Source organism: Phaenicophaeus curvirostris, chromosome 8 (assembly GCF_032191515.1).
Source record: "Phaenicophaeus curvirostris isolate KB17595 chromosome 8, BPBGC_Pcur_1.0, whole genome shotgun sequence".
Taxonomy (NCBI): Eukaryota; Metazoa; Chordata; class Aves; order Cuculiformes; family Cuculidae; genus Phaenicophaeus; species Phaenicophaeus curvirostris.
The window spans coordinates 11764745-11781420 of NC_091399.1; the positions used below are offsets into that span (position 1 = coordinate 11764745).

Consider the following 16676-nt stretch of genomic DNA (forward strand, 5'->3'; position numbering starts at 1 on the left):
CAAAGGCAACAATTTAAAACAATCTTATCAAAAAATATATGAAGCACAATCTTTGAAGCAGAGAGGAGTAGAAGGGACAAAAATTCTACTTAGGGACTGTTAAAGCCAACAATTTTTCCACAGCCCCCTTTTGCTTTCCACCCTAAACTTATTCACTAGCTGTTTATTTACATTAATTATTTTGCTAATATGATTTTTAATGTAAAATAATTTTTTTTCTTTCTTTTTACACCTCCGTATCCAGAGAGCAATCATAGCTTCTCTTTGCTTTCATTTTACAGGCAAACTGAAGTCTTTTATTCTCCTCCTACAAGACAGTTTTCATTCTCCCGATCATCCCAGTAGCCCACCTTGATATCTGTTCCCATCTGATTTCAATTTTCTGGAGCTCTGTTGACCAGAGTCACTATATTTTGTTCCGTGTGAAGGTCATCAGATAGTTTGGCCTGAAACTGCTTTTACAGATCCACAAAAGGTGAGGATGAGGAACAACCTCCTAAGATTGCTAAGAAGAGAATGCGGCATGTTGTACTTGTCTTTTTCAATCTTAGGTTAGAAGACAGACATAGCTAAAATAAGACTGTGTTCTCAGTCAGGGAAAAGGCAGCTTCCTTGTGACTATAATATACAGGAAAATGGGACTTAAACTCTAGAGGCTGCTGTGTTTGATGCAAAATATTTCAACTGAGCAGACAAAAGTCCCTTATTCTGCAGGTTGGGACAGCTAGGTCCTGGTTCCAGAACCACTGGAAGCTTTTTTGTGTCAAGTGAAGATACTGAGAACAAGGAAGCTAGGGAGGATGAAGAAGGTCTTAGGCAGCAGGACAAGATTTTGAGAGAGGCAAGAAGTTAGTCAATGAGCTTGCTTGTTCGGGATAGTGATGGACGGTGAACAACATACAAAGAAATAAACAAGTTGGGGAGGAAAGAATCAAGGGAAAAAGACAAAATTATATGCAAAGATTTTTGGGGCAGAATGATGCTCCCAGAAGATGGCACATAGAATGAATTATCAGTAAAAGCAGAAAAATATCACTGCATCAGAAGTGCCATACACTGCTTGATCCCAGTATTCGTAACAGCATCAATGTACAGATGGTGACCACCCCAACACTCTTTGGTCCCACCTTGATAAGTCTTGCATGAATAAACAAAAGAGACAATTGGTCAAGGGCCTTAGACCTTCAAGATGTATAAAGTGATGGATAAGCTTTGCAGATACAGTGTGAATAGATACTGATAACCAAGTATTTTCTAGTTCTGTGTACTGAGCTCGTTTTCCTTTATAATTTTCCACAGTCAGTAGACCAAAGGGTCAGTGAGAAAAAAATCACAAGATTATTTCTCTTTCAAGATATCATCAGAGATATTTGCACATAAATGATGTTTAATTGAATTTACTTTCAATAGATTGAGTTAGAATGGCCACTGTTAAAAAATAACCCATGTTTCTGAAAGAGAAATTGTTTTATATGAAGTGTTAAAAATAGTTTGTCAATTTGCGTTGTACTGTTTGGTTATTCACATACTAATTATCTTGTTCCTGCTGTCACATTACCTTCAGCTTGAAGTTCAGCCAGAAGAAGAAATTCTGCCCTACCTGTGACAGTCAGACAGTGGAACAAAAAATGCCAGTGAAGTGAGTAACTGTTTATGGCTATTTTAACAACAGGACATTTATGGGATGAGATGGTCAACTCTTGAATAATCTGGACAGCATCTTATTTTCCTTCCCCATTTACGGTAGATATGATTATTTTTATTCTTTGTCAATTCTGCTTGCTATTCCCAGTCAAGTACATCTCAAGATGTCAATGAAAGCATTCTCTGAGTGATAACTAAACATTAAATTGAATAATATTACCCATGAGGAAGAGAAGCAGAATTAGGTTCATGCGGTTTGTTCTGTCCTGGTCTTTTTGCTTTTTTTGTTTGGCAAGAAAGCTAGTAAATACTTACTGAACAGCCTGAACATTTGTTATGTGTTTGATAAAATTTCACTACAGTTATTAAAACAAATTCTCTGCTGATTAATTCCATCAGCACACAATAATTCACGAAGTATTATATAATGCTACATTTAGTTTTCATTTGTGTTTTCAGTACAGACTGATGGTATTTACATTCTACTTCCCCTTATGTATGTGTGTATCTACTCATAAATATACATAGTTTCTTGGTTATATATAGTTTTGTGCAGTCTGGATACAAGTAAAATGACATCTACAAAAAAAAGCTTGCCTCCTAAAGGTGTCAATATCACAATCTCTTATAACTGCAGTTACATAATACAATGACGCTATCATATAAACTTTTTATAAATTTACAATTAGAAAATGCTGTTACTGGTGATGCTGACACGTGACCATGGAACACAGCTCTCAAACTAACCTATATACTTCCGAGTAGGGTTTTGACAGTCAAGCTGTCAGAGTTCCCTTAGGAACATTAAATTGTTTTTAAGGATTCTAAGGTAGAGGGGTTGTAAATTGAAAAAACCCCACAAACGCTATTTTGTACGTAACTAAATTTTGTCCATTTATTAGAGTACAGAGCCTTTCAGCTCCTAAAATACCCATTTTTTAAGTTAGTACATAGAGCAGCAGAAAGTCAACAGTCAGCATAAAGATCTTTCCATGAATGAGATTTCAGGAACCTGTTGGTCAAATAGACAAAAGCACAGTGAACTTCACATCAAAGGTTACTTTAAAATGCTCTCCTGATGGATAGGCAGCTGGTCAACCTTGAGAATGCATGTTTTTATAACACTGCCCTAGAGAAAGGGCAGTGCAGTATGTGCAGGCTGGTGCTGCGCTTTAGCAGATCCTTTTCTGCCCTGTTTTACACTCATCGAGATTTCCCACCATTGAGTATCATGGGCAGTGCCTGTGGCTCGTGATGCTGAGCCAAGAATGACCAGCTCTACTTTTAGTTAGGATGAAAAAACGTCCTCCCTAAGGAATGTGAACATAAGACCTAGGAATGAGATAGGAAAGAATTACACCGCATCAGTTTGCATGACTGAAACCAGAAAACCCAACTGAGAAACACCTTCCAGTACAGAATGACTAACCTCCATGAAAATTAAGTTTTGAGTTTTTTCAAATGGGAATGGTGTAGTCAGAAAAGTTTTCTGTTTCTAATAAAATCCTGGAATTTGTTTTGATTTAGCACTGAAATAACACAAAATGTTTCCCATTCTTTTTCACTTTCCCCTTTTTTACCATGAACTGAGAGAGAGGATGCACACAAATCATTCCAGAGCTGTCAAATGTCAAGTGACTACTATATTCACGTAGAATGTAAATTAGATATCAAATCCCCCTACCTACCATAACCTACACAAGATATGTAACCAAAGGATTAGAAGGTTGCTTTCCTCTCTCTTCCTCTGGTTGATACATTTCTAATATTTGTATAAAGATGTAACAGTTTCAACAAAAGTAACATGAGATATCAATCTATTTAATTGTTACTTACCTATTTGGCTGAGAACATTAGTAAGATTTGTTTGCTTTCAAAATTTTCCTTAAGAAAACCTATTTTTTAAAAATTTTGTTTACAAACCACTGAGCCATGTTTTATTGAAGAAGTATGCTCCTCATTCTAAAATAAGATATGAGCTAGATGACTGAACAGATTTATTCCTATTTATTGCTAAATGGTAGAAATGAGACTAGTGTTCCTTTGGGGACGCCTGATACTGCAAACTGACTGAGTGCCAAGGATTTGAGAAAATAAAATTGAAAAACTGGCATGCAGAAAAGCCAGTAGGTATTTGCTGTCATCTCCACACGGCCCTCTGACACTTATACAAAAAGTTTCATTTTCAAGAAACCATATTCTTCCGAGGTTTCATCGCAGAAAAAGTAAGTAATAATAACGCTGGTAAAGAGGGTTCTTTATCTCTGCTGGATGTTTAAATTAATAACTCATACAATGGTAATTTTGATCAAAACATAATTTTACATGAATGAAAGACAATTGTTTTTTATCTATGCATTCATGGATGAAATGGAATATGATCATCCTACCCAAGTTATGAGAAAAAGAAATATTCTACATGCTTAGCATGTAGTTCCCTTATCCAACATCTTTTTGCCTCTTAGATCATGCAGCTGTCCTCTGTTAGCATGTGCACTAAAACTTGCTTCTGAACCAACCTGAACATCTTCAGAGCACCCATGCTTTGCTAGAGCAACAGTCCATTTAGTTGTGTCTCATTTCTATCAGAAGCTTGCAGCAAGTTACAAAGAAAGAGACAAAACTGAATTAATTCATTTTTTTCCCAATGAGTTGGAAGTATTACTGCTGTTGCTTGGATAAATAATCAAGTTGCCAATTTCAAATAACGCTGTAATTTAGGAGTCTGTATGACTCTCTACACTCTAAAAAAAAAAAAGGCATCACACTTTTTTGTTTTTTTGTTGACTTTAAGTTAGTCAGTGCATAGGATAATGTGAGTTACTCAGTCTGCTCCCTCAAGAAGACAGGCAGATAAGAGAGTAGCTACCATAGACTGCACAGGCAAAAGATCATGATGTTACTTTCAAGGATAGATGTTGTTTCCACAGGTCAAATGCTGAGGAAACAATGGCCTGGTCTGAGTCTGTGGATACACTACTAGCTAATAAAGGTAAGAAGTAAGCGACAAATATTTTTAAAAGAAATGTATTTCAACCCAGTTCACAAATAGTGCTGTCAGGTTTTCATGTTGCTTTCCAGCCCAGCTATCTGTGTGCTATGAACCACAAGGCATTACTGCTGGAGGCTTGTGAGCTGCTGAGAGGCAGAAGGAAGCTGCAAACACAATATATTTTCTGGCCATAGCTTAGGGGACACTGAAGAAGGCAGAAGTGCTCTGAAGGAGTTTCACTTTATTAAGACAATAGTAGTTAAACTTTACATACAATGGTTCCGTTTTTCCTCTTTTTGAAAATAAAAAAAAAAAACCACAATCCTTTTCTTAACTATTCCTGTTACAAAGAAATATAAGTATTTTGTATTTACTACCAGTAAAACAAAAAAATATTATTTCTAAAACATACAAAGCTACTTCTCTAAGAGATCTCATTTCTACTGACCCTAACCTCCAAATCTTGCGGAACTGTCAAAAATTTCCTTGCACCATATTCCTGCTGGAACTTTCTGGCTGGAACCCTCGGGTGTCTCCACACTGCTGCTACACAGTATTAATTTGACCAGGACAACTACATTGGGTGATGTAAGCTTTCTTCTCTAAGAGCTTGTAATATGGATGAATTTTTTTAAAAAAAAAAATCCCCAACAAGCCTTTCTTTATTTCATTTTCTTTCTCTTAAAATTGCAAAAATTGTTGACCAAAGAAGTAATGAAGAGTCCTTCTCTTTACTCAAGTCTTAATCACTACACAAAGGTGTGTAAGTGTTATTTAGCCAGGCTAACCTCAGCTCTGAGAGAAGTGTGCTACTACAGCATGACTTAATTTTCTACATGCTTCTTAGACCATGCATCAGCCTCAAATCCCTAATTTCCTAGGCATTATAAATCCTTGAAGACCAAAGTCTCTGAGATTCCCTTTTGACTAGTGTATCAGTGATAGAGAGAGCAAAGCACAGCAGGTGGGTGTTGGAAGTATTCCTCAATTAGTACCTTTCTAAAAGAATTCCTTCAGTCACCTTACAATCACTACAGATTTATCTTCCATTTGTTTCCTCCTCAACAGACTCTTAGTACTATCTGCTGGCTGACAGGCAAAACAATACCAGACACATAAGTTATACTATATGTACTGCAGATATATGTGTATATACACACATAGACCTTGTATGCATATACGTATATATGTATAATCTGCACTGGGTTTTCAGTTTTTCCCTACTCATTGTCTAATCCATTTCCCCCTAGATGGCTTGGCAGCTTTTAGGGCATTTCTGAAGTCAGAGTTCAGTGAGGAGAATGTGGAGTTCTGGCTGGCCTGTGAGGACTTCAAGAAAACCAAGACTTCCACAAAGATTGCCTCAAAAGCCCAAAAGATTTATTCTGATTTTATACAAGCTGATGCTCCAAAGGAGGTAAACAGTTTTTAGCATGTTCTTTGGGTACCAATGGGAAATAAGTGCAAAGTTCAGATCCAAACCTTCAGGAATGACAGAAAATGCAATTCACCATGGCTGTACTTCTATTTTTATGTCCAAAAAATTCTGTTCTTTGCACAGAGCGTAATTTTATCTCACATTCTGAAATTTCTACCCTAATACTCAAGGAAATATATGTTTAATGTAATTTAGTTTCTGTAACTATTTTTATAATGCAATAAGCATAATTTCCTCCTTATTTTACGCACCAGTTTATTGAAATGATAAATACTCAAGGAAATATATGTTTAATGTAATTTAGTTTCTGTAACTATTTTTATAATGCAATAAGCATAATTTCCTCCTTATTTTACGCACCAGTTTATTGAAATGTCAATGACTGATTTTTTTATTTATTAGAGGTGGTTTTGACATGATGAATATTAAAATGCAAACTTGAAAAAATTTCCATCACATCATTCAATTTTATCATTATTTAAAAAATGCTTACTGTGAAAGAACAAATTGCTAATTAATTATTGTTCACATTCTGCTCTGTAACAAGTATTTATGCTGATGCTTTTGCCTTTGATAGTGAGCTTTGAATGTTCCCATGTGTTACATATGATTGAAATCCATGTTATCATTATTAAAACCAGAAAATCCTTACAAAATACATGGGGCCAAAACCTAAAACAATGATGAGTACCTTTACCTCTTGTTTACTCTTTGGTAATCAGTATATCATAGGATTTAGCTTAGCAAAAGAGTAGAGACTATAAGCAAGAGTGATGTAATCTTTTTAAGAGTCAAATAAAATAAGGAATTTGGTATGCTAGAAAATAGAGGGATGACCAATGCTTATTTACATCAGCTTGGGTATTTAAGAGGAAATTTAAATGCGGACTGTCCTGTACACAAACAAATGTCAGCTTTCCATGTCAGACTGTCAGCGGTTTTATGACTCTTTTCCTCCTACAGATTAATATTGATTTCCACACCAAAACCCACATCTCTCAGAATATCTCTGAGCCCACCCTCAGCTGCTTTGATGATGCTCAGAGGTTAATCTACAGTCTCATGGCAAAGGACTCTTTTCCCAGGTTTCTAAGGTCAGAAGCATACAAGGAACTAGCAAAAAAGCAACAGAATGGAAATCAGAAGAGATGGTTCCCATTTTTGTGAGAAAATACCTGAAGGATTATGAATTTGTACATGTTGCCCATGGCAACTGAGTACAGGTAATATTTTGTTGAAATGAATGTACAAACCAGACCCAAGAATCACCTTTTCCAGCTTGTTTCTAAGTAGAACATGCACATGATATCTTCTAAGAACGTCGGAGAAATATTCAAGAAACAGGATGGAACACGCCAAGACATCTGGGATACCTTTTTAGCAAAGAAATTTGCCATTGATAATTGTTACAGTGCTTGCTTTATTGTCAAAGTGTTTTCACATTTTCAAGAATATTCTGGGCTTCTGTTGATTTTTCTTTAGAAGTATGGCCTCAGAAAATGAATTCCTTTCAGAGGACTTGAATACATTATTCAGTCATTATCTTATTTGTAATTTGTAAAAAAAATTAAAATCCTCTTATAAACATATTTTATGCCAGTTCAAAACAGGAGAAGTAGAAATACAGTAGATAACCCATTTAATAAATATTTAATAAACAGGCAGCTGCTTTGTAACAAATACTCCTGGCATTTGGAGCAAATTAACATTTTATAATACAGCTATCTTAAATGCCTTCCATTTTCTTTGTATTTCATTTAAATTGTCATTGAAAAGTCTTGTTTATTAAATGTGCAGGCATTTTGGAACAAGCCTGAGTAAATCTTCCCTTGCATTTTTCAGTTAATAATTAATTTTCTTTGCTTTTCCAAGTGTATCAGTAATACTGTCCCCATGCACTCATGAAGAAGTAAGGTCAATAATTATTACCATTTTCCAACTAAATACAGATAAGCAGAAAAGTAGGCATCAGAGAAAGAGTTTTAGACAACTAAGGATATAAATCAGAATTTATTCATGGTACTATTTTTCAAAAAAGCAAGTTATGACAGGAGTCCAGTGTAATCTTCAGGTGTCTCCACATGCACACACTGATATTGTTCATTGCTATTAGAGGATTTATTGTATACATCTAGGTGAAAGAAGGAGCTGTGGCATAGTATTGAAGAAAACATAAATAATCCATTTGGGCAGGAAGAATTTCATTATAGAAGATAATTCTAAATACAAGAAATGGTGATAATATTTTTTAAAAAATAGAAAAAACATTCATTATATGTAAATTTGATCATTTTGATTCTTTTGCTTTTGAGCTGCTGTAAATCTCCAGAAACTTCTCCCTGTTTGTATTTCTATTCATGACTTGTACATGTCATCACATCCTCTATGCAAAAGACCCTCTCTATTTTATCAAACTACATTAAGGAACTAATTCATTTAGACAATAAAAGCTATTAAGTAGTCTGAAAGCCCCATTACACTGCCTTTGATTCTGTACTTAGGTTAATATCCTGCCACAGTTTCTGTAGGTAGATATGGTGTAAAATGGCTATTCTTTGATATGCAGCATTCGAGTGGGACGTGTCCCTGCCCATCAAAGGGCGGTTGGAACTAGATGATCTTTAAGGTCCCTTCCAACCCAAACTATTCTGTGATTCTATGATTCTATGATTCTATGATTCTATGATTCTATGATTCTATGATTCTATGATCATCTCTTCTATCACCTAGCTTTTCTTCTTGATGTCTGCGTTTCTTTTTCTTCCTTCTCCAGTTCTAGCAGTTAACAGAGAAATCAATACAATCACTGGGGTTGAGCTACAAGGAGGATGTGGGTTTGTTTTGCAGTCCAACAGCTACCTTTCATTTTGCAATGATACTTCAGTGGAAAATCGCAACTTCTGCCTGCAGCAGAGTCTTGGTGTCCTTTCTGCATCAGGGAATTTCTGATGGGTAAAGTCACAGCAAGGACAGCAAGCAGGACTGTTGCAATTACATCATTTACTCAAAAATGTAGCGAGTCATTTTCCCTTCTTACAAATACAATTCTCATTTTTGGAAGAGATAATTCCCACATATAGGAAGAAGTGGGATCATGTCACATTTCTTAGTAGAAAGCCAAATAAAATCTGCTCTACCCATTGTTTGGGACCCAAGGATAAAAAAAGTTCTTTGAAAATAGATGTGTGATCATGAAAGCTCACAGCTATCTCTGTGCTTCTTTAGAACTTATACACTTGTGACTTTACTCCATTTCAACTAGAGCCGGAAAGTAGTAGAAAGATGGATGCCAGGAATCTCCAATTCCTGATTGTTAGGAAAAACAGCATAAAGAGAAGTTAAAAAAATATATATAAAAGTTAAACTTGATAAAAATAATGCATGCTATTATTCTGATAACTGTATAAAAACAGTAGGAGGAAACATCATGTCCACATCCATCTGATTCTCTATGGCCAACAGCATAATTATTGTTATTCAAAAGAATAGATCATTCTCACTATTTTAGCGTTTGACATTCATTTTAATATTTACATAATAAAGCATCATGAACAGTTTTAACACATTTAACACATTTTCAATTTATTTCGAATGTTTTAAGAGAAAGGTACAATAATTGCACTTTTAGAGCTTTTCGCAGACTCAAGTGTGAAATAAGAGTACTAATCCTTTTATAACCCCCTAATTAGAACTATGCTAGTTTTAATTCATTAACAAATTCAACTAAACTTTAATGTTGATCAAGTATTTCAACACTTTTATTAATTAATGGTTCAGATGTTTAAATATGAGATGAAACTTTGCGAAGTTTATGTAAATTATTACTAAAAATTCATATGTATAAAAAAATTATTGGATGCATATTCACAATTAATTCTTAAAAGCCTTAGAGCACTCTCTGGCTATATCATGTGCAATTAAAAAGAACAATCTACGGCATGTTGAAGTGGATTGGAATCTAACAATCAAATTTCTTAAAACTTCTACAATTTAACTTATTACTAAAGCACTATTAAAGATCCATCACAGAAAACTTCCTGATCTGAATGGTGGGAGACAGTAGTCTTCATGCTTCTCTCTTTCTTTTTTTTTTTTAAATATGTAAAACTAATGCTTCCTACTTCTACAATCCCCAAAAATGTCACGGATCAGCATTCAAACTCTGATGATTTGACATTGGAGAAGGTCAGGCACTGAAGTGTGATTTAGAGGATTTAGGCTGAACTTTGCCAAAATCCTTGAGCTTTACCATGGAATTCCAGCATGAGCTTCACCCAGCTGCATAACTTGTTGCACAGCAGTTGTGTAATTGAGAGGTAACCTCCATCTGCCATCAAAATATAGTATATTTATGCCCTTTAATCTCTAGGAAGCAGGGAAACATTCCAGGAAGGCAGGATGTATGTCCAGGCTTCAGAGCAAAGGCATTTATCATCAGAGTAATATTTTAATACCAAAGCCACTAAAGTTTGAAAAACCTGTATACAAATTTTGTGAAGAGAAGGCACAACTACTCTTGTAAGTTTGAACACCACCTGTTCTTGTGGAATCTCAAGTGATAACACATTAACAGAAATATTTATCCTAATAACAGCTCTGAGTTATGGTGTGAAGACAAAAACATAGTGTTGCTAATATTGAATAATACATGTTCAATAATTATCTTACAGAAGCTATAGTGGAACTTTTAGGAAGGTTTTGTTGTGCTTATTTTCGTTAGCCTGTAATAAAAAGAGGAAGAAGATACTGTTGTAGCTATATAGAAAGCACTCACAAAAATTCCATTAGAAACCATGTTTGCTCTCCAAGTCCCCAAATTGTTTCCCTAAAACCCAAAAAGTAGCCATTTGTCATGTTCTGTGTCCTGTCCTGTCCCACACCATCCCCCCTTGTTTCTTTTCCAAGAGAGGCAAAAACCTGGATCCTGAGAATAATTTTTCTTAAAGGACTCAATCTCTTTCAGTGCAAAAAAGTAGCCTTACAAAAAATTCGACCAAATAGAAATGGTAGAATAAATACAAAGTTGAAAACACAGTTCTTAAAACAAACCAAAAAACCAACTCAACTCCTGTATGCAGTGCCAGTCCTAAAGCTTCAACAGCATCTGGGCTCACAGACCTCATCAGATCCATCATACTCACATCACAACAGGACCGGCCAAGACTAAAATTAAAGACATTATAGTATAAAAACAAAATACACAAATATTAAACAATAAGTATATAAATAAATATAATAAATATATAATAATGCTCAACTCAGGACTGATATCAGGATCCCAAAATTACAGACTCTTAGGTGTATATCTGTAGTGATTAAGGCACGGACCCCGTCGATGAGGCAACAAGTGAGATCAACTTTATTGAGAGGGTGCAAACCTTATGTAGCCTTTCTGTATCCAGTAACAGCTATCCCAGTGAATTTCCACCTGTGAGAATCCTGCAACCCCCTGTTTTCCACAGATGTGCCCCTTATCGTCATGTTTTCTGCCTAGTGCCTTCCTTTCCTATTAGCCCACGGGTCTTAATAAAGATTCCAAGGTATCAACAAGCTAGCAAGCATGAGAGCATCGGCCGTTTGTTCTATGCTTGCCGCTAATATTGCGGGTACACCAAGGCATCGGCTGCTTGCCCCAGCATACACGCAGTATTGGAATCTTTATGCTCACATATTTCCAGTGGCAGGTAGGACTTTGCAAGACTCTTACCTGGTCTTCTCAAAGGTTTTTCTAAATTCATCATGCTTCTGGAAATGCTGGTGATGGACTACATATTTTCTGATTTTTCAGAAAATTCTCTGCTACCACGGTAATGCAGAACTGTACTTGTACAGACACACATAATCACGGATTTTGCACAAGAACCTCCTAGACCTTTGTTATGATCTTGAACAAAACAAAAGGATTCAGAAAAGAGAATCTCTCAAGCATTGACTACTTCTAAATAGGATGACCTTCACACAAAGAACCTACACAATTTGAGAAGAGTTTTGCATACATTAACCCATACTGAATAAGTTTTGCTCATGTACCCAAATACGTAAATCTAATACTCATATCTGGTTTCAGAGTTTTCAAAATGGGTTTTCAACTAGCCTTTTTCAGTGCAGGGCTTTCCAATGGCATTTTGATTGATGTCAGACCTGAAAGGCCTCTCCCCACGGCACAGCAATACCCTGCTCATCCTGTCCTCCCTGAGCTCTCTCAAGCCAGTGGGGTAGCAACACCCTTCTTAAACTAACCTTGTTTACTTTCTATAAGATCTCCCTCTTGATGAGGTGTCTATGGGAGATTCCTTTCTTGATGCAGTTCAGCTGTTTTAAAAGTTACAACTTTTTAAATGAAATTCAGTCATGGAAAGAGGCAGTAACAGCTTCACCAATAGCTGTCATTTATCCAAACATGAATGATACCACTGATGTCAAACTATTCCAGCAAACAACAGCTAGAAAACATTCAGCTTGACAACTTCCCCACACTGCATGTCAGAGCCGACTCATTATGTTTTGTGTTTTTTTAAATCTTCCCTCTATACCACTCATCTTTAGGAATGCTCCAGCTTGTGTGGAGTAGTGTGAATGAAGGCAGATAAGCCAGAGGAAGGTCACCTATGTGACCTCACCTATGTGACTCACCTATGTGGTTGTTAGATTGATGCAAGATAATACAATCTGCCATATGAACTAGAATATAAAATATTCATAAGTTCTGAAGACTACAGGCAAAAATCAACCAGTTTTTACTAGAAAGACATCCTGAATTTTAGGGAAGCCTACCTGCTATGTCTGGACTTCACTGCTATGTCTAGGAAAAGGAATCCTGCAACATATAATTTAGCTCCTGCAAAGGACAGCAAGTAGATTAAATTAATGAAATCAATATAACATCTTTATTTCTGAATGACAATTACACCTTGTATTGCTGGTGAACTTTAAAGCACATTATGGATCTGAAAAATGAAGTGTGCCTTCTGCCTTTCAGTATATGGAAAAACAAGGGGAGAAAACCACATGAAAAAAGGCATTGTCACATTTGTTGACACTGGTTAAAGGTCTCATGTAGCTCAAGAAGCAGACCATGTTTGTTGAAAAATGAAACTGAGTGATGAAAATGAGATCTCCATGCATATTCTCCTTCATTCAGTAAATACAGCATGATGTGCTGTCCCTGCACTGCCTAGGAACAGTAATTGTTTGATATTATAATTTTGAAATAACTTAATTTGAAATACTCATTTAGCAATGGAAAGTGTTTCAAAGAACTGACAAGTAAAACTCAAATTATCACTAAAAGCTCTATTTTAAGTATACTTAAGCTGTACATTTTCAGGGAAACATCTCCAGAAAGGTTTCTTTTCTCTAGGCCTTGGAAATTAAAGTCAATGTACTCATATATTTCAGAGGAGGCCCTCAGTATTTTGACCTTTAGTGAGAACAATGAGGTGATACTACAGGCGAATGATTCTCTGCCTTATTTTTTTTATATCGTTGCTATGGTTTCTAGCTGACATTTTTATTTCTGTCCTAAATGAGACATTAGCTTGTATTTTTTTCTATACTGCAAGGGTTTAATTATTTGCATATAAAATGAGTAGAGCTGGATTTGTCCCTCAATCCATATTTGTTTCCATTTAGCTTTGCATGTAGGTTATTTTTAGTTGTATGAATCGCTTCCCTACTGTGCTTAACAGTCCTGGAAAGGCAAACAAAAGCACGTACTCCATAAAAACTCTAGGGAAACAATTTTTTTCTAATGCAGTGGTTATAACTTAAAGGCTTATCAACCAGAAAAGAAAGGGGGAAAATATAAATCTTTAAATAAGTTATGTTTCTTGAATAATTTCAAATGTACTATGCTGTCTTCTAAATATAACGTTTTAGCACAGAGAAGAAGGCAGGAAGTGAAGAAATCATGAAGATACACGATTTAGTATTTAGGATAAAAATCTACCTGTTCTTATCTGTGTTGGCAGCAACATCTTCATACTTGCACAGGGGATATAGCAAGGCAGGATAGAAAGAGCTTACAGAGCTGAGTTTTCCACACCAGTCAGTCATGCCTAGGTTGAAGCTTCTTCGGTGAGCTGCACTGTGTTTACCTTTCAATTCCTTACCAAATTCCAGTGTCAAAAAAAAATCTTATTAAAACTATATTTGCTTTACCCTCTGAAAATAACTGTATTATGTTAACTACTGGCTACAGAGTCTTTAGTGTTTAAACTACTACCACATCTAAATAATGTTATTAATAGTTCTGATCTAGTTATAGACATTTCTGCCACTAACCTAAGCAAATACCCAACAGCCAGGGCATTTGCTTCTGAACAGATAAAAGATAAAGATTGTAAAGAAGTATAAATACTGGAAACTCAAGAAAGCTCATTCTTCACATAAAATAACAGAGGAAGCTCCTTTGAAAGGCTGAACTAGTTTGATATTTAAAACATTATGTTCAACAGAGAAAATGCATAGGCAAATTCAGACTGAATGGACAGGCACAGAAAACCCCCGAAATGCTCTTGACACTGTAAAACAGCACTAGGTAAATCAGCAGGTATCAGCTAAAATGCCATAGTCTGACACTGAAACTTGTGTTACTAACGGCTCCTAATGACTGACACAGGCTGCGGACTGCTTGTACTGTTAATGTTTTTCTAAGCTCTGCACTCTCTCTACCTGATCTTTTACCCAAGCTCCTCACCATGAAGGAACTTCTCTTGCTTCAAGTCCATTCTAAATTTGTACAGTATCATCACTTGTCTTGAATCACTGTTAGCAACTATACAATATTAATTGTTTCAAATTGATTTGAATTTAATTTCCAGAACAAATGGACTGGACTCTCCTCTAAATACAATCATTTTGCTTGTTGCAATGAGATAAAATAGCAGTAGTTATAAGCTGATAAGCCCTTGTATTTATTGAGTTTCTTACCAAAGCTGAGCTTTTTAGAAGAATAATATGAAAAATGTGGCATGTTAAAGTGGTTTTTATGACATGAATTCTTTTCATGGCAGACTGTGAATGCAACATAGTCATGGCTAGATAGACTCATTAATACAGACATCTTTTACTATCTCAAATGTTTTTCAGCATATATAGTGACTCAGTATTGGAAATTTTATTTTCTAAGACAGGAAATATCAGAATATTATACTGGACTTGGATCATACTTTATACTTTCTGATATTTATGCCATTTTTTTGTTATTCTCACACTTCATGAAGTAAGATCTCTCTGCAGTGACAATGACAGCATATTGAATTCTGTTGCCAGGAATCCATTGATTTCCTTAGCAAAACTGAATTTTTGCATACATTTTATGAGAAGTAAACTGGATATTTTAAAAATATGCTTGCTGGTTGCAGTGACTATTTAATGGTAACTTTCCAAGGTTTTTTTAGAGTAATACTCCCGCCACATGACTAGGTAATAAGTCTGTATCCTGAACTGAAATTAGACTTGAAGGAATGGAAAAGGGGGACAAAAATGAACAAAAATGAATGAAGTTTTAAAGTTCATATGCTCCCCCAAAAATCTTCATAGATTTTTAGGAAGGAAATTAATAGAAAAGAATTCCTACCACCTTTAAGTACTTTATCCTCTAAAAATGCAATTTCAGGTCCATTGTATCTATGGATTTAATCACTACAAAATTAAAACATTTTATTTCCTTCTTAAAAGAGAGTTTTTGTTTGTTGTTTTTTCCTTCTAGGATGTATGGAATGGAATGAATTCATATGTTACTGTCCTCTGTGAAAACAGGTTTTTATTCATTGAAGTCCCTCAGACAGTTGTTGCTTACCAAAAGGGCTTAAAGAAGCATTGCAGTCTGTGCTACAAAATTATATGGTTTTATTTTTTATCAAAGTTGTACCTTACATCTTCTTTTTGTAATAAGTTTAAATATTGCTTTGGTATTATTATAAATTTTTGTCAATTACGTATTTAAAATTATCTCATGAAATTATTTTTTGTTGTCAGTCCATATGAAAAAAGAGAAATTACAAGAGGAGTTACAGCCCCTTAGAGAGCTCCTTTGAGTTCTTTAACTATATAAAAGTGAGAGAAACTCATATGCAAATGAAATATTCAGGCATTAAAAAGTGAGGTAGTACAAAGTAATTACAGAGAAACTGCAAAGACACAGCAGAATAATGACAGAAAAAAATATGAGATTCAGCCTCATAAATGTTAAACTATTAATCTGTTTAAGGGAAGACAGCTTGAAAAGCAGCCCTTTGGGCAAGACATATCTAGCAATACTGAAGGACATTGTGCATCTTGGTATAAGAGGTTGTTTATTGAAACGTATGTATTAACTTATCAAAAAACACCTTTCAAAGATCTGAACCAGTAGAAAACCTTTATATAATGTCCCTTTAGGCTTTGGCTACAATGGGGAGAATAGAAATTGAATTCTAGGGGCATAGCCTTGCTTCAAGGATTGAATGCAGTACATATAGATCTGAATATACAGATATATAAGCAGTCCTAGAATTTGATACATGTCTTAACCATTACAGTCTGGAATCATTTAGCGCTCATTTCTTTCTCAAATTACTATTAGCTCTCCAAATTTTTCCTACATTGGCATTTTGAAAT

At 35.3% G+C, this 16676-nt stretch overlaps 1 protein-coding gene across 2 annotated transcripts in view; it reads left to right on the forward strand.

Moving 5' to 3' along the window:
- The first annotated feature begins 518 nt into the window (after positions 1-518).
- The window catches only part of LOC138723478 (regulator of G-protein signaling 21-like), a 43004-nt gene continuing 26846 nt past the window's right edge, over positions 519-16676 (forward strand). Inside the window, exons 1-4 of one of the 2 annotated variants that reach the window (XM_069862553.1) lie at positions 519-1639; positions 4560-4636; positions 5887-6053; positions 7038-7297. In XM_069862553.1, the coding sequence (XP_069718654.1) occupies positions 1629-1639; positions 4560-4636; positions 5887-6053; positions 7038-7241 (459 nt within the window). In that variant the 5' untranslated portion in view covers positions 519-1628 and the 3' untranslated portion in view covers positions 7242-7297. The remainder of the gene's footprint in view (positions 1640-4559; positions 4637-5886; positions 6054-7037; positions 7298-16676) is intronic. The other variant, XM_069862554.1, reaches the window with a different exon arrangement.